General features: G+C 54.2%; 1 protein-coding gene across 3 annotated transcripts in view; it reads right to left on the reverse strand.

Moving 5' to 3' along the window:
• Nucleotides 1-96: 96 nt before the first annotated feature.
• TSPAN18 (tetraspanin 18) overlaps nucleotides 97-27,403 on the reverse strand; it is a 173,170-nt gene continuing 145,863 nt past the window's right edge. For all 3 annotated transcript variants that reach the window (XM_031459746.2, XM_031459748.2, XM_011000615.3), the window contains 8 exons: nucleotides 25,156-25,239; nucleotides 20,365-20,437; nucleotides 17,773-17,967; nucleotides 10,827-10,901; nucleotides 9,490-9,588; nucleotides 8,752-8,934; nucleotides 5,065-5,148; nucleotides 97-3,046 (listed from right to left, as the gene is read on the reverse strand). In XM_031459746.2, the coding sequence (XP_031315606.2) occupies nucleotides 2,999-3,046; nucleotides 5,065-5,148; nucleotides 8,752-8,934; nucleotides 9,490-9,588; nucleotides 10,827-10,901; nucleotides 17,773-17,967; nucleotides 20,365-20,427 (747 nt within the window). In that variant the 5' untranslated portion in view covers nucleotides 20,428-20,437; nucleotides 25,156-25,239 and the 3' untranslated portion in view covers nucleotides 97-2,998. The remainder of the gene's footprint in view (nucleotides 3,047-5,064; nucleotides 5,149-8,751; nucleotides 8,935-9,489; nucleotides 9,589-10,826; nucleotides 10,902-17,772; nucleotides 17,968-20,364; nucleotides 20,438-25,155; nucleotides 25,240-27,403) is intronic.

A 27,403-nucleotide genomic window follows, 5' to 3' on the forward strand; every position in this document is an offset into this window, starting at 1 on the left:
GCGTCCTGTTTTATATTACAAAAACTTCTCTTGGTATAGAATATAAAAAAGGGGGGCTCACAGGAAATAAACATGATAAATTAGCTCTGCTATCTACTGTGAGGAACATTTACAGTTTTCAAAATAGACTTTCGACATAGGACCCACCAGGGAAAGGAAGGGGGCTTCTTGGGAGATTGGGGTGCTGGGGCCTCAGCTGGTTTGGGGGATCCTGTCTGGGCCCCTTAGGCAAGGGGGGGGAGGGGAAAAGGGAGGCTGGGGGGGACCCCAACCATCAGACCCTAATTTTCTTCCCCAAGAGGTGGCAGAGCAGGAAGGTGGCCTCCAGTACAGAGTGGGGTGTGTGACAAAGTGTAAGGTCTTCCCGAGCACTTGGCCAGTTAGCAGGGGTCAGAGGAAGCCTCAGCGCTGCACACCCCACAGCAGTCCCAAATTGCCACCTGCACCTATGATGGGCTGTTGTGAGTGGTGCCTGATTGGGGCCGAGCTCACCCTCTCATCGTGCCCCACCTCGGGATGGCCGCAGACAGCTGTGCAAACAGCTACCAGCCTGCGTTCATGCTGCAGAGCACAGACCCCTACTTCCCCTTCCCAGCTCCAGGGTGTGACCAGCGGGGGCAGATCAGGGCTCCTTGGCCCCTTTCTGGAAAGCCTTAGGGGGTGAGAATCTCGCATCCGTCCTTGAGCCCACCTCAGCCATGCCAGGCGCTCCTCCTCGGCCTGCCCATCCTCCCTCTCATGGGGCTCCGAAGGCTTTTCTACCTTCAGGGTCCCAGATTCTGGGCAGTGGGGACCAGATGGGGCCCAGGAGCCTGAGAGGCCCCTGGGCTGGAGCCACACAGCTGCCCACGTTGACCTTAAGCTGAAGGGTTTTTTTTTGTTTCGGTCAGCCTCACATCAGCCATTTGCTTCTGCCAGGAAGTTGGAGCTAAGCTTGTGGGTGGCTTTAGAGAGGGGCAGGCCCCAGGCGGTTCTCAGGCTGGGCTGGAGTAGGAGCTGTCTGCCCCCCCCCCCCCTGGGTACTGGGCATGCCCAGTCCACATCACTTGTGGAGTTGCCAGAGCAGGCTGTTATAGGGACAAGCTCAGAGACCAGGAGAGAGGGCTAGGATTGGTGAGGACAGCAGGAGGGTCAAACCGAATCTACAGCAGGCACAGAGCTCTGGCTGCATCTCAGATGGGGGTAGGTGACAGAGCAGGGGAGTACTGGGCTCTAGGCTGCTGCTTTGTTTCCCAGTGGCTGGAAAGCTGGGGGGTGGGGGGAGGCTAGAAGCTGGCACAAGGCCTGTGAGACAGAATAGGCTCTTCCCAGACCCTGAAGAGAGACAATGGAAAGAGGAGAGTAGGTACCATACTGTCCCTCCCATGACCATACCTGTGGCAGACATCACCAATCAAGCTTAAGTTGTTTGGCAGACATCACTAATCAAGAGTACGCTCTTCTTCCCCATTGAGCACAGACCATACCTCTGATCCTCACCACAGCCTCCAGCAGTCACTCTTGATTGATCAGGTTCGAGGCATCTTGCAATACAGGTGCCAACACTGGTCTCGAATTTGAGACCTACGTATGAAGGGCTGATTTGTGGGTTCTGTGTGGGTGTGAGTCTGTGGGAAACCTCCCTGCCAGAACCTGGAGGGAACACTCAGAAATGTGCTATGGACGGTGAGGGGACAGGAAACCATGTCACAGCAGAAATGATAAGATGCCCTGGGGTTCTTTAGCCTGGAGATAACAGGGGGACAATGTGTGGTCTTAACACTTTGGGAAGAAGCGTGTGGGATGCGTTGGACAGAACCACAGAAAAACAGAAACCTTTCCTGTGTATTCAGCTGATGCTAAAGTCAGAGCAGTCCAAAGGCAGCAGCCTGTCTTGGGAGGTAGTAAGCTCCCTGTCCTTGGAGGTGTGCAAGAAGGTGGAGCAGTCTTGGCAGGGATCTTGCAGAAGACATCCAAGCCTCAATTCTGAGTGGGGAGAGGAGAACCACATGATCTTGGGGGTTCCTTCCAGTCCTGGGAGCCAGAGAGTTGGAAAACAGGGGACAGCTTGTGAGGAAAGGCAGGCAGTGCAGAAAAGGGGCTGGGGTGTGTGTACGTGTGTGTATTCCTGGGGCTTAGAAGTGTGGGAAGGTGGGAGAGAGGGCAGAGTCCAGAATTTTCTTAGCTGTGGAGCCAGGAAGAGGCAGTTCCTGACCATCCTGCCCTCCGTCTTCTGGGGTAACCAGGATGCTGAGGCCAGGGTCGGGTGTGAGCAGCAGGTCAGCCGGGACCAAGAGCCTGGGAGGGAGTGACCGGCAGTCTGGGGATGGCGGGGTTCTTGTTCAGAACTGTCGTGCGTGTACTGTGTAGCTGTGAATGAGAAACTGCCCCTCTCGCTCGGCTTTCTGGATTATTCGGTCCAACAGATGGCGGAAGCATGGACCCTACCAGCTGGGCCATTCGTGGATCTAGTGTCTGCAGCCCCCTCTCGGCCCCAGTCTGAAGCAGGGACAGCGCCATCCTCCGAGGACCAGGGACTTCACGTGGGTTCCAGATCCTTAAGGACAGCTCTTCTTGGGGCCCCTGGGCTTTGGCAACCTCTCTCCACAATTTCCTTTGGCCGCCTTCTTGTCTTAATCCTTACTTTCTTGGCATCAGGTCCTGAAGCTGGGAGCTGACAGCCCAGGTCCGGGGCTGCCAGATCCGTCTGAGCCGAGGATGGCGCCTGGCTCTGGTGTTGCTTTGGTCTCTAGTGCAGACTGCGTCCTGGTGCTGGGGCCCCTGCAGAGAGCCCGCAACACCTACTCTGGAGTCCGGACAGGCGACATCAGTCCCTATGTTTGTCTTCATTTTGTTTAGTTAAAAAAAATAGCTATTTTCCTCTGCCCCTTCTCCTGGCCATCACGATGGCCTCACCTCCTCCCCCAGGGCCTAGAGGGCAGAGGTGTGGGGGAGGGGAGGGCATTGGGTGTTGGGCAGTGGTGGGCAGGGTGAGTCTTCAAGCTGCAGGCCACGCCCTCTACTGGATGCCCCGGAAGAGGCACATGGCAAAGATCATGGCAAAAAGCTGCAAAGAAAGTAGGAGTTGGCTGGTCAGGCTGTCTGCCCAGGGGCAGGAAGGGGGCTCACCCATCACTCTTGGCATGCTCCTGCTGAGGGGAATCCCTGACATTCCCCTGGGGGCCAGCCCCTCCTGCCAGGCACTGGTCCCCTTCATGCAGTGCAGTCATGAAAAGAAGCGGGCTTTGGACGTGGCTTCAAACCCAGCTCCTCTATTTGCCAGCAGCAAACTGGGACCAAACACTTCCCCTCTCTGGGCCTGAGTATTTATCAAGAGCTTACTGTGTGCCTGGGAACAGTTCTAAGTGCTTTCCCAGAAACATTTTCACAGACCAGGAAGCCAGACACAGAGAGGTCATGCAACCTGCCTAAGGTCACACAGCTACCATGGGGGGCATCCAGGGTAAAGTCTAGGCATTCTGACCATACTCATTGCCTTGTACCCTCCCCCTTGTAGCTCACAGGAAGGTGGTGAGATTGAAGTCTAAGGAGATTAACAACACAATGAGGCCTGTTACAGAGTAAATGCTTACTGAAAAGTAACCAGGATTGTTAGTAACAGGCAAGGACGATGCAGCCCTTCCCCAGATTAGGAGCACAATCACTGAACTTGTCTCAGGGCCCTGGGGTGGGTGGGTGTGCAGAGACCCAGACTCAGGGATGCTCACTGATTCAGGCTGACTGATGCCCCCATGCCACAGTGCTTCCTGCAAGTAGCACCGGGCACAGCCCCCAGACCACAGGCTCCTGGCTGAATCTCCAGGAGGGGCAGTGGAGCGGGGGAGGCAAGGCACATGGTAAAGGTCCCTGTCTCAGAGCAGGGTTCTGCCTCCCACAGGTGCCACAGCTGGGCTTGCGGGCCGGGTGTGAGGACAGTGGATCAGGGACGCAGACACTGCTTAATGAGCCCCTACCATGCGCCGGGCAGAAGTCCTCATCACCTGTAATCCCCACAGTGCCCTAGGGGCGGGCTTTTAGCCCCATTTTGCCGATAAGGAAGCTGTGGCTCAGGTGTCCTGTGTGTAGGGAGAGGCAGAGCTGGGAGTCGAACTCTAAAAGCCCATGTTCTTCCTGCAGGGGACCCACACCTGCGATTTCCCGAGGGCCTGGCCCAGAGTGATGTTTCCTGTTCATTGTTTCCTCCCAGGAGAGGGCTTGACCACCTAGAACAGTGCTGGCACACAGTTGGGGTTCAGTCTTTGCTTGATGAATGACTGAATAAATGACCCCTCCCTCTCCTCCATCCTCAATAGCTTCCACAAAACCGCTCTAAGCACAGCTGTAGGACACAGTAAGAAATTAAGTTAGGCCACGTTTACAGTGCCAGGTGGAAGGGGGAGGCTGAGGATCCGGCTGCCTGACTTTATTTCCCGCTGGCCCAGACCCGGGTACACCCCTTTCTTCAGATGGGCGGGCATAGGGCAAGCTGTCTGTCCAAACTCCCAGAGCAGCGGGTTTGAGACCCCGGAGAGGGCGGTAGAAGGAAGAGGGCAGCTCGGCCTGTTGACTGAAGCGCCACCTAGTGGTGGCTGTGCCAGTCTGCAGCTGCCTTCCTTTTGAGGGGGCTGAGGGGGCTCAGTGCGCTCCTGGTCTTCACTGCTGGGTCTAGAACTGCTCTTGTGAGATTAACAAGGCCCCACAGGCCCTGAACACCCCACAGAGAGAGGGCTTGATCTAGAAGCACAGGCTGAAGCCCCTGTCTCAAATCAGCTGTGTCCATCCTTCAGTTCACTCTGGACCTTGGGCGGGATGTAGTGGGTGGGTGGAGTGACTCTCAGGGCCTGCCCATCTGCACTGCCTAGAGACGTGCTTAGATGTGTCCAGGGTCCCATGGTGACTCTCAGGCAGCAGACAGGCACGGCCGGGCTTACCACCCCATAGTCCTGCAGTGGGAGATCCACTGAGTCCTGCGTTAAGGACCTGGAGACAAAGGTAGGCTGGGGGTGTGGGCTGTGAGGGATCTGCCCCAGACCCCGTGTGGGCATTTTGCTTCTGGGGAGCTGCAGAAGTGGGGTCTTTACTCACCTCGATGGCCAGCACCCCTATGGCGAGGGCTCCGGCCAGGTAGACATAGCTTTCGAAGGCATTGAGGATCACCGTGTAACAGCCCTGGCAGGGAACGAGGAACAGTGTGAGGTCAGGGGCCAGCCTCAGGACCAGGTGTGAAGCCTGGGAACTGGCACGTGGCCCCAAAGCCCAGGCAGCAGCAGGCCTACCCTGTTATACCGCTGTTGGGACAGTTTGGTGGGAAGCAGGAGGCCCATAAATGCAGCAACTTCGCAGCATTACACCAAAGACCCTCCTGGCCCTCCAGGCCCTAAGGCAGAGCTGAAAACTGCGTCTGACTGCCACTGAATCAGCCACAGACCCTTTCTGTGTGTCTGCCACAGTGATTGGAATATTGGGAAATTTCCCATAAATATCTGGACTCCCTGCTGCTCTCAAAAAAATCAGAAGATCCAGCAAGGTAGGCTATCATTTCTCTGTGGCAATACCTGTCAGATGGGACAAGTGCTCCCTGGGGGTCCACAGTCCCCATCATTCCCTGTCATTCCACACCTACCCTCTCTACTCATTCTCATTTCCTGCCTTGCAGCTGAAGGATTTTGGTTTGCAGCCTCTGCCCTAAGGAAACACAGAGGATTCTTCAAGACCCAGCAAATATCTAACCTCCTCCAGGGAGACTTCCCGGACTAGCCCAGCTCTCACAGGGCCCCTTCTAAATGGATTGAATTCCTCTGCTATTACTGCTTTCTCAAGCAGTCCTCAGGAGATACAGACTGAAACAGAGATGGAGTCAGTGGGAGAGTGAAAGCAGGGCAGGTAGAGATGGCAAGTGCTCATGCATGCCAGCAAGAACAAAGCCAGGGGCTGCCAGCAGGTGACTGCCGCCCCATCTGACGCTGAACACCTCACACCTTGGTCATCTTCATGACCATCTCCCTCCCCCTGCACATGCTGACCAGAGACTGCTGCAGGATAGTTGCCTTGAGTGTAATGTATTTTTAAAGGGGGAGAATTTTCTTTTATGAGAACCCGCATATTCTTTGGGTGTAGCCAGAGGACCTACATTCCTGTCATTGGAGTTCAGTGGTAAATAGGGCTGGTGGACTAACTCAACACTACAGACAAGTACCTCTGCCCTAACTCCTGACAGCCAGGTGACCGAGTGCTGGCCAGTGAAAACTAGGCAGAAGTCTGCTGGGGCTTTCTGGGAAAGAAACTAGTGTTACCCTTTACCTTCTTTCTGTCCTGAACATGGGTTGGATGTCTGGAACCATGGCAGCCATTTTGCCACCATGAAGTGCTAAACACAAGGAAAGGCCACAGGGATCACAGAGACTGGGCCTTGACTGACATGACAGAGCCACTGATACATGTGAGAAGCCACTGTCTTCCAGAAGTCTTGCCACGTGTGAAACACAAAAGCATTTTCTTAATCCCCTTTAGTTGGGATTTTAGTTACTGGGAATCAAACATGTTGCTCCCTGACTCAAGACTGTGATGGGGATGTGAGGCAAAGTCAAAAAATGCACCCTGGACTTCAAATGAGCTTTGGAGAAAAAACAAATAGAGTCTCTTGGCAGAGGCTTTTAAAAGGGAAGAATACTCAGGAGGGGTGGATGTCAGTGTCTCAGAAAAGGAATCGCAAAAGGCAATCTCTGATAAGCCTCATGAGGAACGGGGAAGAGTCATCGTAAAGAACTAATGGAGCTGCACAGGGACCTGTCTGATGAGCTTCGACTTCAAGGCCATGCCCAGGAGTGGGAAGGAAGCATCACAACGGAGGATGAATCCAGAAACAGGAAGCATATCAGGACGCAGCCCTAAAAGAACGGGGCCCGTGAGAAGCCTCCCTGAACAATTCACAAGTGGCTTTAGGATATTGGGGCAGGTTTAGGAAATTAGGATAGGTTTGGCTGTGAGCAGCAGGCAGTCCTAACGGCAGCTTCTTCAAGTTAGAAGTCTGTCTTTATCACCTCCGGAGCTGTGCTGGCCGCTCTGCTCCATGGGGTTGTCAGTGGCCCAGGCTCCTTCTATCTTGATGCTCTGACAGTCTAAGGGGTCACCCATCTCTGCAAGCATTGAGATGGCTGTCACCACTAGCTGGGGGCGGGCACAGCGCTTTCTCTTAAGGACATGACTCAGCTGCACAGATCACTTCTGCTCACCACCCTTTGGCTAGAACTTGGTCATGTGGCCCAGCTGCAAGGGAGGCTGGGAAGGGCAGCCTTTACCTGGTGGTCATGGTGTCTTATAAATCCCCTCTTTCCAAAGAAGAATCATGACCTGAGCCTGGGGACAGACAGCAGTCTCTGCCTCTGTCTTGGGAATCTGAGGGCTAGAGAGTGTGTCTGGGCCAAGGTGACACAGCTGTTCACAGCCCAGACCTGGCTGACCTCACAGCCTGAAACTTCCTCCACGTCCTGCAGCCTCTCCTCAGGGCTGGGACCTAACCCCTGGGGCGGCCGTCCCTGCCCCAAGCTCACAGCGGCCTGATCCCAGGACCTTTGTCTCTTTGTTTAAGTTTCTTTCTCCCGGTACAGGAATACAGGGAGGCAGGACTGTAAGGGGCAGAGGAATATGGCTCCCAGGTCCTTGTGAATCCTTTGACATGACGTGGGCAGGTGCAGGGGAAGGGAGTGTCAAGTTCATGAGGCAAAGCTGAGGCTGGAAGGAGCCTCCCCAGAGGGCCAGGGTCACGCCTCAGCCTGGCTGTCCTCCTTGGGACTCTCAGAGGCCTGCCTGGAGCCCTGCCCCAACCCCACCCCACCACACCCCAGTCCCGCCTAGCTCCTCAGCCAGTTTTCTTTTTAGTGACACTATTACTTCACGTGAAGTAATAACTTATTTGTTTGCTGCTTGCTTATCATCTGCTCCCTCTAACTAGACTGTGAGCCCCACAGGAAACAGGGGCCTTGTCTGCTGACTCCAACTGGGTCCCCTGCATCTGAAACTCTGCCACGAGATCCTCATTAAAGGCCTACTTAAATGAGGGGCATAGGGTTCAGTTCACCTCATTCTCCCCCCGCTTCCCCAACTACCCTGGTCTCATACACACACCCGAGGGGCATGGGGGCCAGAGGGATCAAGTCCAGGGACAAGGTCTGTCTCACAGAGGGGGCAAAGCAGGGGTGGCCCTGGTGTCCCCCAGAGATGGCACACACAGGAAGGGCTTCTGAGTTTGAAATGAAATGAAATCCTCGGGTTGTAAAAGAAGACAAGAAGTCAAGGAGCTCCCCTGACCTTGGAGGATATGGTCAGGGAAGCCTTGCTCCCTTGGGGTCTGGAGGCACTCACACGTGGCACATATGAGCTTCCCCCCAGATAAAGTGCATGGCTGAGGAGGAACCCCCACTGTGTAGTTCTGGTTCTGGCCCCTGAGACCTGCATTACCTGTATTATTACTCAGGGAGTGCTCTACTGGAACACTGGAAAACTCCTACTCACCCTTTAAGCCCAGCCAAAATGCCCACTCCTCTGGCCCGTGGCTTCACGGGACTGTCTGCCACCCTCCTCCTTTCCCCACTTTGGTTGGATCTCAGGGGTAGGGATGGAGCCTTCATCAGCCCCCATATCACAGCCAACACTTCCATGGGATTCCCCGAGTGCCCTCAGACCTTCTGGGCCCACGTGGCTACCCACCCAGCTCTGGCCACCTGAGTCCAGATGGACTGGTTCCCCCTGCCGAGGGAGATCAGGGCCTGGTACCTGCTTGTTTAGGAACAGGTCCCTTCCCAGGAGGCAGTCCTCCCTGCTCAGCAGGATCCCATCCCGACTCTGGGGTTCTCTCCGGCAACAGGCCTCTGGCACCTCGTCGCTGTCCAAAGTCAGGAGTCGGAAAACTGATGCATATTTAAAGTCTTCAGGCCCGTTGACCCCACAGCAACCAAACTAGGAGAGCAAAGAGAAGGGTGGGTGGGAGCTGGACCCAGGTACAGGGATGCAGAGACAGACAGACAGACTCTCCAAAGGCCACTGTGAGGCAGCTTGGTGGAGCGGAGTCAAGACCCAGGTGTGGTCTTGGCTCCACCTGCTCCTCCTGTGTGACCCTGGGAAAGTCACTTAGCTTCTCTGAGCCTCTAGTGTCCTCATCTGTAAAATGAGGGTGGTGGTAACAATTCCTACTTCACCAGGCACTTAGTCAGCTGATTCAGTAAATAGTTGCTATGATTACTATCCTTGATGACAGTTACAACTGCTTGAGGACTCAAGTTAGGGATAACAAACAGGTTTCACCCTGAGTTTGGACTGTGATCTTCGGTCACTGGCTGCCCGGGATGCTGTGCAGATGCCGGTGCTGAGGCTGGGTCTGGGCTTGGTGGATCAGTGCCTGATTGATTATTAATGTCTGCATGGGCACATGATCAAGGCGGGCTCTGAGGACCAGACACTGGCTGCACTGGGATCAGGGCTCTGAATGCTCACGGCATCCCTGGGGCCACTCACTGTGATCATGACAGAATTCCAGGTGGCAGAGAAGACATCTGTGTCGTTGTTGCCCTGGTAGTGCTTGGTGAGCTCCTTGGTGAAGAACTCGCGGGTGAGCTAGAGGCAGAGGGAGGGGCCGGCTGAGATCCAGGGCAGTTTGGTGCAGCCCCGTTCCTTGGCCTCTCCCTTGATCTGCTTTTCCAGAGGGAGAGGGAAGGCCTCTGGGCCCTGGTGTCAGGGGTCCTCCTCCTGGACTTGGGGTGAGGGGCCCGTACCCCCTACTTCCCGGGCCTGTGCCTCCCTGCATCGTCAGATCCCCGACGTGAAAAGGAAGTCTACCCACACAGCCCTCAGCAAGCCCGAGGCCAGGGCAGCCTGGGAACCTCCACTGGCCCTGCACTCTTCTCAGAGGGAGGGCATATCCAGGGTCGGGGGCTCGCTCCTTGTGCCACCCCTTCTACCCTGAGCTGTTTCTCAGACAGAGCTGAGCGGATGCGCTGGGTCCCAGGCCCTGAAGAAGCCTTGGTGTGCAGAGGTGGTCTCTGCACATCCACCGTTTCCAGAGATGTCCCCGGAAGTCATTGCTCCCCTCAAGATATTCCCTGGAGGTCTGACCATCCTCCTCCGCGCTGCAGGGAGAGGGCAGGGCCCCAGGTGGGGCTGGTGCCCAGCAGAGGGAGACCGTCCAGGCACCACTCTCTGCCCACAGGCTGCTGTCCCCTCCTCCCCTCTGTGTCTTCGCCTGCTCACCTTCCAGGCCAGCTGGTGTCTCTGGCCCCCTGGCCCTTCCTCCCTGTCCTCTGTTAGTTTCCAGGCTCCCTTTGCTTGTGAGGTTTGGCTCGGACAGACTCAGGGGAGGGAGCTGGAGTCCCAGGTGGCTGGATCTCATCTCTCTGGGATAAGATGAACTATGGGGGCAAGTTGCCCAAGTTGGATACTTACCAGGGCCTCATCTGAGAGTTCTCTGTACTCTCCTGCACATCACACATTCTGTACTCAGGTGACAGCGTCTCTGACTATCCCCAGACTGTCCAGTGACTTATTGCTGGGCAAAATGTGGAATGGAAGATTCTAGAACCAGGTGTGGGGTTGCAACGGATGCTCTGGAAGAGCAGAGACCCTTAAGGGTCCTCTGACTTTGGCCTTCTGGAAAAGCCTTTGCAAGAAGAGGCTTGCTGGGGTCTCTCTGGGCTGCGGGGCCTTGCTGGGGCGATCGGTCATGGTTTAGGGTGCAGTTGCTGGATGGGAGGCTTCTGATTCTGTGAGCCCCTTTGAGGAGGGAGGAGCTGGCCATGAATGGCCACCGACCTCTCCCTGGAAGCAGGGGCCAGGGATACACCAGGTCCAGTACGTACATTTTCCCTGAAGATGAAGGCCAGGATGGCCGCCGAGAGCTCTGCCAAGAAGATGATCAGGATGAACAGGAAGAACTGCAGAGAGAAGGGGGCAGCTTGTGAGCCCCAAGGGCAGGCAGGAAGGGGGCAGGTGACTGCTCGCCAAGACACCCTTTCATCTGTCACACAATTGACACTATGTACTGATTTTGTAAGATTATGGAACTTAACTGCCATAAGCCAGACATTTTTCATAATAAGCACATCAACAATCCATCTTTGACAAGGTTGCAATATAAATATGGAAAAAGTAAACATATAAATATGCCTTCTGTGCAAATGGCACCCCTCGGACAAAGCCCCTTGGGCAGTGCACAGTCTGAACAACCCTACTTGGCAGTCCTGGAAGGAGGTCGATGTTGAAACCTGTTTGGGGCCCTTCCAGGTGGACTGTCCAAGCAGTAGGAATCCTGAGGTCCTTGGGGATCCCTAGCTGGCTTCCCGTGACCCCCTATCCCCTGCCACTAGCCCCAGGGCCACCTCTGCCTGCCCGGCTGCCTTTCATTCTTGTGGGAAGCAGGAGGTGACGTTAACCTTCAGCTGCAGTAAAGGAGCAAGATTGGAGGAAAGGTGGCGTGTCTATCAAAATCCGAGAAACCAGGGGCTGGGAGTTTGGAAACTAACAGGGTCCCACCTCTGCTCTACTCCCTGCATTTCTCAGTGTTGCCCAAATTAACCATGATGCCTCTGGCCTCAAGGTCCGCCAGCTGTGCTCCCTCTGCTGAGAAAGCCCCCACCCTTCCTTGCCAGCTCCTCATTTTCCAGACCCAGTTTGGCCCCAGCTCCTTCCTGGCTCCCCAACATCACTGTGCCCTGCAGAGGTGTCGCAAGACAGCTGCTGTGCCCCCGTGACATCACTACCATCAGCACAGAGGCTGTGACTCAGCATGCTGCGTTCCCGATGCCTGGACAGCACAGGTGTCGGTACGCGGCTATCAGATGAGTGAATGAATCCATAAGAGACCAACTCACCATAATGACCTTGCTCTCTGCTACCCGTCAGGCACTGGTCATGTCACCTGGAGGCCACCAGTAGGGTGCACATGGAGACCAGCTTGGGTCAGTCCTCGGAACTGCCAGCCCACACTGCACATGCCCGGGCTGGAAGGAGGGGAAGGGTCCCGGGCTTGGCGTGGGGACACCTCAGCCCACCCTGCCTCATTTTGTGACCTGAGACAATCGCTCAAACCCCTTCAAGCCTCAGTTTCCCCATCAATAAAATGGGGATGACAACATCCACTTCCCAGGGTCACCGTGGGAATAATGAAGTAGCGGATGTGTGTTCCGCGGGTCATCAACGAGGATGAGCAGAGCTTGTCGCTGAGGCTCTCACACATGGACTAGGAGCCCGGGAGCCAGCACACGTGCAGCTCCTTCCTTGGCCTCCAGAGCCGGGCTCTGGTGCACACTCCGCTCCGGGTTCCTCATAGACACGTAGGCTGTTGACGATGCCCTCGGACCTCTCTCCTGGATTGTGTCTCATCCTCTCAGGTTTCTGTCACTTTATCCTTGTCCTAGAAAGACTCCAGTCATATTCCCTCCCTGACTTTTCAGCACTAACAGCGGCTGCCCCGTAGAGGTCCTGAGGTTTCTCTAAACTCCTTGGGCTATGGGGTGATCACTACCGGGGAGAGCTTAGCATGGATGTCAAGTTGATCTGTCCATGATCTGGACATCTCCTGGACTTGCCAGGTGGCTGTTTTGTTTTTTAAATGCCCAAACCCCAGGAGCATCCCTGGTCTCAATTGATCAGCTGGCACAAGGCATGCATCGTTCACCCCTCAGCCGCAGGATCAGGGGGTCTCCTCCGGTTCAAGCTCATGGTCTCTGGTCTCATAGAGGTTTGCTTGGCATCAGAACCTGAAGCCTGTTCCACAGTCTCTTTTCTCTTCAGCCCCCAGAGAAGGAAACTGAATTTTCCTCCCAAAGGGGCTCAGTTCAAAAATTTGAGAGCAAATCCTGTCCTCTTAATCCAGTTCTTCTCAGAGCACCGCGCTACCCCCTCTCTTTCTCTGCTGAAGAGCGAGGGTCAGGACTGGCCCGGCAGCGGCTCTGCTGAACTCTGGGGCTCTGGTTGACAGGTCAGGGGCAACCTTGCTGCAGTCAGCTGTGTGTGGTGACCTTGGACTGAGGGTGGGAGGCAGAGCTCCCCAACCAGAGAGGAGAGTGACAGAAGGCTTCCTGTACCCAGGCAGGCTGCCTGTGGCCACGATACTTGCATTCCACTTGGCCAGCCCCAGCCCCACTCCACTTCAACCAGCTGGCCTTTGGGCTGAGAGGTATGTCCCCCATCCCTGCAGCCTCTCATCCCCATGGCAGTGGGCGAGGCCCATGGCAGGGCTCCTGGCACCTCCGTTTGGCTAGTGATGGGTGGTCACAGCGTTCCATTTCATGTGGCCTCCACGGAGCCCCGCCCTACCCTCTGCCCTCTCACTGGAGTTGCTGGCGGTCCTCAGGCTGGCAAAGAGCAGCCTCAGAAATGGTTTCCACCCTGGCAATGTGGCTGAGCTGTCTCTGGCTATCGATCGCGGCTTACACAGTTATAAACTATGGATGAGACAGAACTCATGAACTCCACGTGCTTGTCACTCTGGGAGCGTGCGTGAGCTTTCCAGGGGACTTAGCACCACTTCAGCGAGATGATGCAGCTGAAGTGCTGTGCACAAGGCTGGCACGACGTGAAAACTGCTCAGATGGTGGCTCAGAACCAAGAGGAACCATGGCCTTCCTGAAGACAAGTGCTGGCGTGGGCGTTCTCCAGAAGAACAATAGCTACCACCTATTGAGCGCTGAACACCTAAGTGCTGTGGATCTTACATGGATTTGAACCCTCTGGGCGCCTGGGGAGGCAGATGCTGTGATCATCAGCACCTCTGTTTTACTGATGGGGAAACTGGGACCCTGAGAGGGGAGAACTTGACCAAGCTGGCCCAGCTGGTAAGTGGTACCGCTGGGATGAACGTGGGAACTTTGCTTCCAGAACACAGCCTCCCAACACCATGTTATCCTGAACCCATAAGAGCTTCCAGGTCTTAAGACTTTCAGATGGCCTGTGAGGTCCCTTGTGGATCAATGCCAATTCCTTTAGTTCCACGTTTATCAAATGCTTATCTGCGCCAGGAACAGAGTTAGGTAAGACACACATTTTCTTACTGAACGATGATTACAACACTATGGTTGGGGAAGAAGTGTTATTATCTTCATTTTACATATGAGGAATCTGAAGTTCAGAGAGGCTAAGTAACTGGCCTCAGGTCACACAGCCAGGAAGTGGCAGAGCAGGGATTAGAATCAGGCTTTTCTGACTCCAAAGCCCCTGCTTTTATCCACACTTCTGAGACTACCTTCTCTCTGTTCCTTCATTCCAGGGCTGTTTATTGAGCACCTACTCTGTGCCAGGTACTGTGCTAAGTACCAGCAAACAAATCCACACAAGGCAGATGTGGTCCCCATCCTCATGGAGTTTCCATTGAACCAAGAGTCATGATTCAGGAATCTTTTCAAAGCATAAGATTCATGAGACGAAATTAAAGAATGAACCTGGCAACTCATTGATGGGGAAAGCGGGCTTCCCCAGAGGAAGGGAGTCTGCAGATCTCCTGGCCATTGCTCCTACCTGGAGCAGGGCCCCTCAAGCACAGGGACCCAGGGGTGACTTGAGTGCGAGTCGCCTGAAGGAAAGTGCAGGGCTGTGGGGCCAACATCAGTAAGTGTTGCTTCTGCCAACTTCTCCGGCATGAAATAATTTCCTCCTGCTTAACAGGGCTACCACTGGTTATTTAGAGGGGATCCCCCTGTGCCCCACCATAGAGCTTGTCCTGATGCTTTCTGGGGCTCCCCCTAACCGGGGCCTTTCCCAGAGTTTGTTTGCCTCGAGTTAATCTGACCTCATCCCATTTGCCTAAGGACACATTCGCCAGTAATTCCTGAACATCAGATTTACAACACTTTGCTTTAGGATGGGAAAATTAACAGAGGGGTAAAAAACTGCTACTTTGCCTACTCGTGAGCATTTCTAGACTTTTCTAACCTATCTGCCTACAGCACGTCTGCTTTTAGTTCTCATTTTTAATAAATATTTACCAAATGTACATACTTTGTGAGCAATTCAGCTCTTTTATCACTTTCAAATTACACTCGTCTCTTTTTGCTGTTCTCTTTTCCAATTTAGCATGTTTTTGTTACAAAATATTTTAAAACTGTGAATCTTTAAATAAATGGGCTAAAAACATTCCTTGAACTGCTCATAGGTAAGCAACCAGGAAAAAAGGGATGCCACAAATGTCAGTAACAGGCTAAAATTGTCCTATTGTACAAGAAAGTGCTGCAACATTGATCAACGAGAGTGTTTGGAAAATGTCTTTAGAAAAGTTGATCATAGGGTGACGTGGATATTAGGCTCATTGTCCCTGGGCTAAGGGTCACCAGGACACCACAGGGTTTAGCCTCAGAGCAAGGGGAGGGGACACCCAGCTAACCCTGTTCCCAGGCCTCCTTTGTGGCAGGTCTTTGAGCCGTGGCTCCAGAGGTGGCTAAAGTCGCTCCCGCCTGGCCTCTCTCAGGACAAGTCCTCTCTCCCTCCCCGAAGGTGGAGGAGGCATCTCAGGCTTCTCAGAGGACCCCAGTGGCTAGGAAGGGTGAGACTTGGTGCCTCTCTTCAGCTGGAACCACCCCACAGCCAGTCAGGTTGGAGGAGAAAGTGGTCCTTTTTATTTCTTTGGTCATGACTCTTTCTGAAAACCTTCCAGAAGCTGTAGTGGCTCCAAAAACACGCATGCACGCACACCACACACACATACAACACACATGTACAGGCACACACACGGAGGCCCTGACGTAATGTTTTGCATGTAATTTTAGGTGCGTTTGGGACCACTTGAGTCCGTTCCAGATTAGGAGCCCCTGGGCCAGCCCTGGTCTGAGAGACAGGAGACCTGGGTCCAAGAGCCCCTGCCTTTGCCCTGCACTGTGACCTCAGGCCTGTGTGTTCTGGGGGAGGGGAGGGGAGAGGGAGGGAAGGGGTGGGCAGGGGCGGGGAGGAGAAGAGGGTGGAGGGGGCAGTAAAAGGAGAGGCAGGGAGAGGGGAGTAGAGGCAAGTCAGGTTCAGAAGAAGATCAGGAAAGGCAGCAGGAAGAGAAAACAAGCGATCAAGAGAAAGGCAGAGAGAGACAGGGAGACAGAGGCAGAGAAAGAGCGATAAAAGAAAGGGAGACACATGGACTGAAGAGACAAAACCGAGGAAGAAGGCAGAAGGGAGGGGTGGGAAGGAGCGACATTAAGGTTCGGTGAGCCGGGAGGACACAGCCAGGACTTAACTCTCTCTCCAGGGTCTTGGGGCAAAGCTCCTCCTGCCCCTGGGTCTCAGTGATGTCCTCATCCAGGGGCAGGCTCAGACAGAGCCATTTAGCTGGAGAGGCCTTGCGAGGCCCCTAGTCTGCTTCTGGCCCAGAGCCCCAGCCTGGTTTCCTGTCTTGGCTTCAGAGATGAGCCCATTAATGGTGGATGAGCCCCGGGGGCCAAGGTGCAAGGGGGTGTTGGGGGAAGGGAGGTTTGGTTTGTCCTGGGACCCAGACTCAGCTCCTTTCCAAGTCCCTGGGGCTCCCCAAGCCCACTTTTCCAAGCACCATTTGACGCGATACAGAGCCCTCCACCAGGGGGCGCCCACAGGTTTCTTTGTTTCTCTCCAGATGAAAAGTTTGCAGTATTTAGGTGGCTGCCCAAGGCCAGAGGGACCCAGGGCTCCCATGTCACACATTTCACAGCTGATTTCACTTTCTGTGACACAAGTGGGGGCTGAGCCATCTGTTCTAATCTGGAGAGGAGGCATTGTGCCAGATCTCTGCCTCCCCAAGCCACTAGTTTTGGCTCATCGGTAGGAGTGGACAGGCCCCTTTTAAGGAAGTCCTCCGGCTGACCAGCCCACATCACTGGCCAGCCCAAGTCTCCCCATCACATAACTCCTGTCCCCCAGCCGCTCACCCATGAGGAATGCCTGCAAGTTGGCCCATCTACACGCACACTTTTCTAAGCTGGGCTGTTTTTAGCTTACCCTGCAGCAGGACAGTGCTCAATCCAGTTTTCCTGGCCCACGGAGCACAGGACCTTGTAGGGGAAGGAGCCCTGTCACCAAGGCCAGGGAAGCAGGCAGAGGCCCAAAGGACCACAGCCCGTGTGAATACCGAAGACCAGAGAAACAGAACATGCATTCTTGGCCTCGTCTGGTTCCAACCTACAGCTGAGCTGGTTGCCCCTCTCTTAACGAGCAGACGATAAAGCTCAGAGAGGCTGAGAAATTAGACCAGGGTCATATTGTTAGTCACAGGACAGAGCAGGGCGCACACACACACACACCCAGGCCTGCCTGCCCGCCTCATCCTCATAGGCTCAATGGCCTCCCACTGCCTGTCCCCCAGGGAGGGGATGGCCACCCTTGGGCCTTGATGCAGTACCTAGTGAGCAATGTGGCCCATAATAGCAGTTCAAGGACTATTTATTTAGTGAATAAAGGACCTTCAGAGAGCATAGCACTTCTATTTTACAAGTGGAAATGCGAAAACTGAATGATTTATCCAATAGCTATCTTAACTCTTTTACCACGGAGTTGTATATTTGAGTTCTTAAAAGCAAGCGGGTAAAAAAGCATCGTGAGTCAATGCTCTCGGTCGACCCTGTCTCAGAGAAGCCTGGCTATTCAGACCTGGGGGCCAAGGCCACTGTCCAGCTGGGGGCAGCTCGCCCAGTCGGCAGGAGTGGGTCCAGTGCAGAGCCAGGATGGGCTGGTGTGGCTCCCGCTCCTGGAGGATGGACTGCTAGGCTCAGACCTCAGGGCAAGTCCCCCGCAGTGTGGACACAGGCCCCCCTGCCCGCCCCAGGGCACCCAGGGGTGGAGTGAGGGATGGGCACTCACAAACAGCAGCAGACACTTGTTCTCCCGGACGGCCCCACAGCAGCCCAGGAAGCCGAGCAGAAAAAGCAGGCCCCCCATGGCCAGGAGGATGTAGGCTCCCGTGATGAGCAGGGGGTTGGCAGCCACAATCTCCCGGAAGCCGGTGGGGTCCACCATGACCCAGATGCCGATGCCCAGCAGGCAGGCGCCCCCAAGCTGCTCCCCGGGCCAGTCCAGAGTGGGGAGGAGAAACAGACATGGAGGTTAGATATGCCACACACACACACACACACACACACACACACACACACACACACACACACACACACACACACACACACACCGTTTCCCTGGGAGGCCCTGGGGCGCAGGCGCCGAGGGCCCAGTGAACTGGGCAGAAACTCCATTTGTCACCTGAGCCAATGTCCCGGCAGCACTCTCCTCTGCTTTGAATTTCCCTGCTTACCCTGACCTGAAGCACATCACGCATCCTCTAAGCCCAGTCTCTGACCCACGCCCCACCTCAGGCTGCCAAGAACCACGTTCTGTAGAGTTTATCTGCCACCTTATATTCTCCTTAAATGTTAGGGATGTGGGGTAATGAGGTCATTCAGTCCAACCCTCTGCTTCCACACTGAGTCCCATAGGGGGCTAATGACTTGCCCAAGGTCACACAGTAAATTCATGGCAGATCCAGGGCTGAATCGCAGGCCTCCCTGACTCTAACCCCAAGGACCCTCACCAACTCCATGAACATCCTCTGACTCCTGTGCTCTGCCTGCACCGTGCTAGGGGTCAGGAAAGTACAGACAAAAGCCATCCTCTTTGTCCTCAACAGGAGCTCTCAGGTGGGGCTCCCCGACTCTCAAATCCGCTCCTAGAAAGCCTTCTTGTTTATGTCTTCATCTCCTTGGCCCAACTCTCTCTGCTTTACTTATCTCTGGAGAGAGGCAGCTTAGTCCAGAGAAAAGGCTGTGTCATTTATTAGCTGTGTGACCTTAGGGAGGTAGCTTCACCTCTCTGAGCCTTAGCTTCCTCATGGTTAAAAGAAGGCATAAATTCCCACCTCCCAAGGTGGCCCCAAGGAAGAAAGGACAAAATGGACATGAATGTGCTCAGAGGGTTCAATATACATCTGTTCCATTGGTCTTGGGCACAGACAAGTATTGGAAACAGATCCGTTGCAGGAGAAATAGTTTGGTGTTACCAAATTTTGAAGGTTGGGAAGAGTTTGAAATCCCTGTGTGATGGGAGGACCTGAGGGATGACAGCAAACTGCTGAGCTCTGGCATGGCTGAGAAGGGTCTGTAAGCTCAGGGAAGAGTCAGTTGGTTTGGGGCAAGAGATACATTTTTAGGTGCAGTCTGGGCAGCAGTGGGACAGAGTGGCCTGAGGGACCCAGGGAAGGCCAACGACAGAGTCTACATTTCGGTGTCTGCCGTGCAATGCCTTTCTCCTTGGTCTCCCCACAAACTTCCAGGAAATCCCCCGTCCTCCCTCCTGGCTGTTGGAGGTTTGGGGGTTTACCCACTGCAGGTAGAGTTCTGCTTCAACGAGGGGGTCAGGCCCCTCATGTCAGGTGGGGACCCTGGGGCTGCCCAGGGTCACCCAGCTCCCCAGCTTGGAAGTTAGGTCTAGAATTCCAGTTTGTGGGTCTCCCTGCTCTTCAGGGTTAGGGGCAGGGGAGGGCATCCAGGAGAGTTGCTGAAATGTATAAAAAATAAATGGAGACAGACAGACAGAATCAGTCTTGACCAGAAGGGGCCTCCCTTTCATAGTGACCCCGCCCTAGAGGAGACTAGTGGATGTCCACTCCTCCAGGTCTAGGCTGCACTAGGACAAAGGTTGAGGTGGGGTCATGAGAGGACCTGGCTCTGCTCCGGGGCCATGCCCTGGGCCTGAGCAGATCAGGTACACTGTGCTGCAGGGCACTGGAGCTCTCGGGGCCTCTGCTCTGTCCCGTACAGAATCTACAGGTTGGATGGAGATGGAGGCGACACATTCCAGGCACTGCCTAAACTAATCTTGCTTCGTTTTCAATAACCCCACTGAGGTTGGTGATGAAGGGATGAAGATACTGAGGTTCAGAGAGGTAAAATGTGCTTCAGATCATGGAGCTGGTAGGGTGCAGAGCTGGGCTTGGAACCCAGGTCTCTCGTCCCAGAGAGGTTTCAGATTTAATCAGGTGGCTGCATCAGCTCAGCCCATCCAGCTCCGATGTCCATAATTGCTCCGGGGGTCAGGGTGGGGCTCCCTGCTGCCCTCTGATCACCCCATCCCCCTTTCTCCCCAATTCCCTACCAGGGGTCAGATCCTAAGACAGCAGCCAGGACCAAGGCCCCTATCCTTTTATTTTTTAGAGTAGCTGAACCATCCCAGAAGCTGTGCAAAATGTCTCTCCTGTGATGGTGGGCCCTAGGAGTCGGGGCATGGGGGGCACTGCTAGGGGCCTCCCTGCCAGACTCCTGGCTGGGCAGCTAGAGCCGCTTCTGGCACCAGCCCTGGTTCCTGTCCCTGGGACTCAGCCCAGTGTGACTGTTTCCAAGCAGGAGTCAGTTCTGCCCACCCCACAGAGGCTTAGAAAGACCCCAGGCAAGTTCCGGGAATACTTACAAATATGAAGAAATTGAAAACAAACATTAGATACTTCATGCAGCTTAGACAGTCGCCTTCCATGGTTCTCCACCTACAAAACAGCAAGGCCCCTTCAATCCTCCTGCTGGGGGATCCCCTCCAGAAAGAACCCTGGCCTCTCCTCCCTCCCTTCCTCCTTGGGGTGTCCCAGTGGCCGGCCTGCTCTTGTAGCCGGTGGGGGAAGAGGGCACTGATAACAACTTCCGCATCCCAGGGATGGTGCTCTGACCTGTGGGAGCAGGGTTAGGAGTGAGAACTCATGAGCCAGCCTGCTTGGGCTCAAGCCCCATCTCTACCATTCATTTGCTGTGTGGTCTTGGGCAAATTACTCCACCTCTCTAAGTTTCGCTGTCCCCAGCTTGAAAATAGAAATTAAAAACAGAAGCTTCCTCCAAGCCGGGTTGGGAGGGTTAACTCACATAACACAATAATGTCCTTAGCACCACGTGGCAGGTGCTCAGTGGTGTGACATCATGATGTTACTTGACTGCAGATGTGAACTTTCTATTTGGAAGATGAGAAACTAAGGCTCAGAGCCTTGAGCGATTTGCCAAGGTGGCAGAGCAGGATCAGAACCCAGGCCCGACAAACTTCCTACCACCCTACCTGCCCTCCGGCCTGAATGACTGACTGCCCTCTGAGGAGGGGTGTTGCAGGGGAAAGAGGTAGGGGCGCCTACCTGGGGCTCCAAGCCCCGCTCCTGGGACAAGACCCTCCCTCTGCCCTGACTCCCTCCATCACGAGACCTGCAGCTCCCACCTCCCCCTGGAGTCTCCCCTGTCCCTACCTAAGTAAGCTTATAGTAGTAAGTTACTGGATACAATTCTATTCAGCTGACATTTATTGTGCACTGACTGGATGCCAGGCTCTGGGGCTTGAAAACAAGACGTAGCCCTCCCCCATCCCTGGGGGAAGCAGACAGCCCCTGCGATCACAAGGCAGCCCTCAAGGTATATGACAAGTCACTGTCATATTCAATATACAATAATCACTATTTTCACACTTTTTTTTTCACCCAGGAGGACCTACCCCTTCCCCTGTTCCAGGCCTCATCCTCCCAGCAGGTGGCGGAGGGCTGAGATTCAGTGGGGACCCATGGGTATGGCAGGCCTGTTTAGCTAGCATCTCTCGGTCCCTGCCAGGCCCACCAGTTGTTAAAGCATCATCCTTGACGGTGGGTCATCCTTGTCTCCTGTATCATCACCACGTCCAGGCTCTCTTCCTCCAGAACAGGTCTCCAGGCCAACCCAGCAGCCCTTCTCCGTCTCCTCCCCCTCTGACCTTCTAGAAGCAGCACCTAACCTGCATCTAAACACAGTGGTTCCAGGCACAGGCTCTGAAGTCAGATACACCTGGGCTCCAAGCCTGGCTCTTCACACCTCTCTCCCTCTGTGTCTTTAGTAAGTGATGTAACATTTTAGAGCCTCAGTTTCTTCATCTGCATAATGGGCATTTATGACCTACACTGTGGCATGTCGTGAGGATTAAAAGAGAAGTCCTATGTCAGGGCCCCCCACAGCACCTGGCTCAGGGTGGGGTGGGCAGCTCTCACTAAGAACACACCTAACTTTACAGTCCTGGGTGACTTGATGGGTTGTCGTTGTCCATGAGATCAGGACCCCAGGACAAGGACCTGCACCCTAGGCACTGCATGATGACCCCCTCTGCCTTGGGCACTTGGCTGATACAACTCCACACATCTGCTGAGACCTTGTGCTGCTTGGAAAGAGGGATGAGGACAGAAAAGAATGTTTACTGAGCAGCGACTCTTTGCCAGCCACGCATCAGCTCCATGAAACGACTGCCCTGAATCTTTCAACAACTCCATGAAGCAGGAAGCACTGTGTCCATTTTACAGATGAGGACACAGGCCCAGAGAGGTGAAGGTGCCCAACATCCTGGAGCTTGTGGGCACGCCCCTCAGCCCACTCTAGATCCTGTGTTCCCTCTAGTCTGGGGGCAGCTGTTCAGGCAGAGAGACATCCGCTCTGCATATCACTTCCTCTCTGGCCCCAGTGACCTCATCTGCAAAGTGATAGAGGTGAAGTTTGGCCTGTCAGTTCCTGCCATCAGGCTCGGACTCAGGCGGGCCTTTGGAGGGCAGAAGGGGCCACCCCAGTGAGACGCTGAGAAGTCCGCAGGAGGCCAGGCTCGGGGCTCCTCTCCTGCCCACTCAGGCAAAGCTGTTCCCCAGGTTCGGATCTGGCTTCAGGCGGCTCCGGCTGTTTGGCCATTAAGGGACATAATAAATATGGCAGCTCATAAATGGGCTACCTGTATTTATTATGTACCACATTCATTAGATACTACATCTAACGGAGTGCTGGGCTCCCAGATGAATGCAGTCAAAGGAGACGTGACTCCTGGGACCAGCCTCAAAGAGGGGAGGTGGGTAGAAAAAGAGATGATGTGAGCTGGAGGGTGGGTGGAGATAGGGAAGTCTGGATTCCAGCTCCAGGGCAGGGTGCACTAGTGGACAGAGGGCTTTGGAGCCTGACAGAGAATCAAATCCCAGCTCTGCCAGGCTTAGCTGGTGGCCTGGCGCAAGTACTTGAATGGCATGCATATGAGTTTCCTTGTCTTTAAAATTAGTATAAAAAATAATGCCTTCCTCATGATGTATGGAAAATACTGAACACAGAGCTTGGCACATGGTAGCTGATAACAGCAACAGCAAGTAACAGCTGGCTCCCCTTGAGTTCTGACTATGTGCCAAAGAACATGCACAGTCTCATTTAATCCTCATAAAGCGCCTGGATGGTAATGTCATTTCCCTTTTTTAGGTGAGGGAACTGAACCTCAGAGAGGTGGGACCATTTGTCTAAGGTCACACAGGATTGAGCGCCTGAGCCAGGATTTGAACCCAGGTCTGTCTTAATGTGGAGCCTCAACTCTTAATCATCATTTTCAATGAATGCTAATTCCCTGGCCCCATTCATCCATTTTCCTCCAAACTTCAGGCCTGTCTTCACATCTCCTTTGCCGCTTTATTTCTCATTAGCCAGGGGAGACAGCTTTCTGGGCAATCACCCACTGTGGGTCTGAGGTCCAAAGACCAACAACCACCAGCTCCTCCATCCGCAAGGACTTTTGACTATGAGGACACATCTCCATGGCTAATTGGCTAGACAAGAGTGACAGGCACATGGCACCTCAAATCGTTGCCTGGATCTCCACCCACCCACAGAGCCTTTTGGAAGCAAAGCTCATCACCACACAGTTTCCTGATTTACCTTTAAGGAGAGTGGGAACATAAAATCGTCTCTGGAAGGTGGATTGAGAAAACAGTGGAGACCATTAAGTCCAAAGGCTTAGTTGTCCCTCAAGAAAGATGTTCAAAAGGCACTTATGAAGGAGACGTGCGGGGATGAAGGGGAATGCTAAAAGGAAATGACACGCCCTCCCTGGGGCGGGGTGAAAAGTCTACTGAGGTTTCCCCATTCCACGGAGCTGACGGTCAGGCGGGGAGAAGGGCAGTGTGGGTGCGGGCTGCAGGGTCACACAGGTCCTGGCTCCACCACTTTCTACCCTCGCGACCATGGACAAATCACACACCCTCCCTGGACCTTTGCTTTTGTGTCTGCAAAGAGGGGCCAGGAATGCTGATCTGCTGAGGGAATCCTGAGGATTTAGGATTAAATGAGAGCACATGTAGGTTGCCTCACTTTACACCGGACACACAGTGGCTCCGCCCCTTCCTTCCTCCGCCCCGCCCAGCTCCCAGGCCGTCCTCCCGCGGACTCTCCCAGACCCTGGCCAAGGGAGCCACCATTCTCCGTGTCAGGAGAGGGGAGGACTCCGATGGGGAGGATTTCTCCGTGGAGAGAATGAGCGTGGTTGGTGGTTCTCAAACTGGGTAGCACTATCCTAAAGCCATTTTCAGGATTTCAAATAATAACTCAGAAATTATCCCCTCACCACCGGCTGGATCAAGGGGCAAGTGTCTTGGGTTTTGGAGCAATTAAACCCCACTCCCCCACCTCGGCCAGGGAGGGTTGGGGGCTTACAGGTGGCTGTTTTATCATACAGCGTGACCCTGGATGCAACTGTTTCACGTATAACAAAGCCAGGTGTTTAAAGGCTTTAAGGGGGTTTAAGGGGACCTTTTACGTGACACTACTTCGTGTAAGCGCTGATTTAGAATCCAGCCCTTGAATAACTCACATCACCAGCATTTCAATAAAAGAAGATGTTCTTGCTCATGAAAAGGTAGGGCAGCACTGGTTTGGCCCAACACCCTCACTGTGGAAATGGGAAAACTTTCATAAAAGGGAAGGGGATTTGGCCAAGTCACAGAACCAATTAGTGAGGGATCTGGGCCCAGAGCCCTGTTTCCTGAAGCCCAGGCGAGTGCCCTGTGGATTCTCTACACACTCAAATGTTTTATTTATTTTGGTAGTATACACCTTCCCTTGTTAGGATGTAAGCTTAGAAAGGCATGGGCTTGTTTTGTTCACTGCCATATTCCTAGTGTCCAGGGCAGTGCCCGGCACATGTGGGTCCTCAGTTCACACATCTGAATGAATGAATGAATGAATGAATAGTAGGAAAAGAGAAAAGAGCCATAAAGAATAGTAGAGACTTAGCAAATCAGAAAAATAGACAAAGTCAGAGAGGGAAAGATGGAGAAAGACTGAGGAGACAGGGAAAGACAGACAGCAAAGAAGGATATAGGAAGGGACAGACGGAGACTGAGAAAGATTTGATGCAGAGACAAAGTGGTGTGTGAGGGGGGCAGAGGTACACGGGGAGCAACTGCAGACTTGTCACCTGGGCAGTTCTTTGGGTGTCAGCAGGACAGAGTCTCCCGGTCACAGGGGTTCCTGTATATTTCTTTTATGGGCCCAGCCTGTCCTGTAAGAGAAAATATTCGGTTACTCTAGGAAGTCAATAAGGAGCAGCTATCTTCAAGAAGCTGTTTATAAAACCCCGTCCCCCCAGACACATACATTCAGGGCAAGGGCCTTGCTGATCTGGGCCCGTTAGCGCTAATGAAAAGCTCTCAGCACCTGGTCCACTCCAGCTGGGGAGGCCCACATGGGGTGCCTGCCTTCTGCCCAGATGGTGGCTCCCAGGTGCCTTTCCTGGGGCCGCGTGGGGAACCACATCTTCAAAAGACTTCAAAAGACAGTTTCTGGCATGGGCTGCATCTCTGCTGATATGCTGTGTGTGGCTGGTGAACCGGGAGGAGAGGATGGGTGTAGTGGTCCATGCACCTGGACGCTACCTGGGCATCTGCAGTGATGCCTCAGCAGAGAGAAGGCCAGCACAGCCCTGTTCATCAAACACTCTCCCTGGAAATCCTGACTCCCAGGAGAGAGAAACTGGATGCTGGAAAGCATTCCTTAGCTTTGCATAAGGATCCACCAGAAGGCTCCTCTAGAGAGCCAGCTCTGAGCAGTAGAAATGAGGGCTTGATTTCAGCAGTCAAATGGGCCCAGATGGAGACCCCTGTTCTACCACACCTGTGAGGGAATTCCATGGCTGAGTCCTGCTCAAACACTTCCAGGAAAAATCTGAGGCCCGGGGAAGTTTGGGCTGCAGTGAGCATTCCTATGGGGAGGAAGGAGGAATTTCGGGGTCTCGGGTGCCAGTCAGATTCCCTCCCATTCTCGTCAGTGGAGAAGCAGGTTGTGAAAGGTTCCTCTCCATCACTCCATCTCTCCATCCATCCATCCACCCATCCATCTATCCACTCAGCAGCTCCAACTATGTGCTGGGTGCTCTGTTAGGGAATGAAGACGCAAATAGGCAGGCACTCACACTTGGGTGGTGGCCGGGGTAGGGGACTGGAGGAGACATGGAAAGGGAGGACAATAGGGCTGGGGACCCACAGGAAGGAGGACAAACTCCACGGGTGTAACTCCACTGGTGGCAGTTGGGGAGGCTTCACAGGGAAGGGGAGGGAGTCTTGAGGGGAGGGTGTGTAGAGGTAGAGATGGGCAGATGGAAAGACAGAAGAAGGGGCCGCCTTCCTGAGAGCTCTCGGAGGCCCTGGGATCTGGTACCCATTTGACCTAAACATACACACGTGGCAAGCTCTTCAACCTCAGTGTCGGCTGTAGGGCTCTGGGCTGTATGTTTACATGCATGACCTCATTAAATGCAAGAACAACCCTAGGAAGTAGATATCGTACCATCACCCTCATTTTACAATGGGGAAGCAGAGACCTGGACAGGGAAGTGACTTGTCTAACATCACCAACTAGTAAGCGATGGACCGGAAAATCCACGCCCAGGAGTCAGAATCAAAAGTAGCTTTCACGGAACGGGCTTCATCCACCCGTGTGATTACGGTGAATTCTCGTGACAGCCTTGCTAGGGAGCCTATTGCCTCACTTTACAGAAGGAAACTGAGGCTTAGAGAGGTAAGGGACAAAGCTGAGCATCCTCCTGGGTTCTAGGCTCTTTCTCAAACTCCAGGCAAGATATTAGAAAAGCTGTGTTGGGGGCCAGGAGAGGGGAAGAGGGCAGAAGTCCAGCAACATCTGAACAGTGGTGGATCCTTAGAAATTGACCGTGGGGGTGTGGGGAGGGGAGGACAGTGTCACTACCTGGCAGGACACTGCTAGCTGAGTGGACATCTAGGGGGAGGAGCCCCCTGGGTCTAGGCAAGGCCCAAGGAGCTTTGGGTGCAAACTCTGTCCAGGAATGGCTCACTGGGCAGCATGAAGCCAACTTAGGCTCCTTCCTAGATCTCAGGTCTCTGCGGCCTTAGGAAGGGGAGCCCCAGTGTCTAGTTCAGGGGTGGCACCCCACACCTGGCCCCAGAGCTCAGGGAAGCAGGGAGGAGGTCATCGTTTTCTCTTACCCCTGCTCCTCCCCTGCCCTATCCCAGCCCTGGTGCCTTAACATCACCATTCTCTGCCCAGCATCTCAGGCTGGGAAGGCCCACCTTCCTCTGGACGCTGAGGCTGGGATGAGAGGTGTGGGTGACATAGAGACCCACCCAGGGACAGGGAGGAAGTGCTGAACTCCGTTGGAATCTCTGGTGTCTCCCTGACGCCCCCTCCATCAG

The sequence above is a fragment of the Camelus dromedarius genome, chromosome 12, assembly GCF_036321535.1.
Source record: "Camelus dromedarius isolate mCamDro1 chromosome 12, mCamDro1.pat, whole genome shotgun sequence".
In the NCBI taxonomy this organism is placed as follows: domain Eukaryota; kingdom Metazoa; phylum Chordata; class Mammalia; order Artiodactyla; family Camelidae; genus Camelus; species Camelus dromedarius.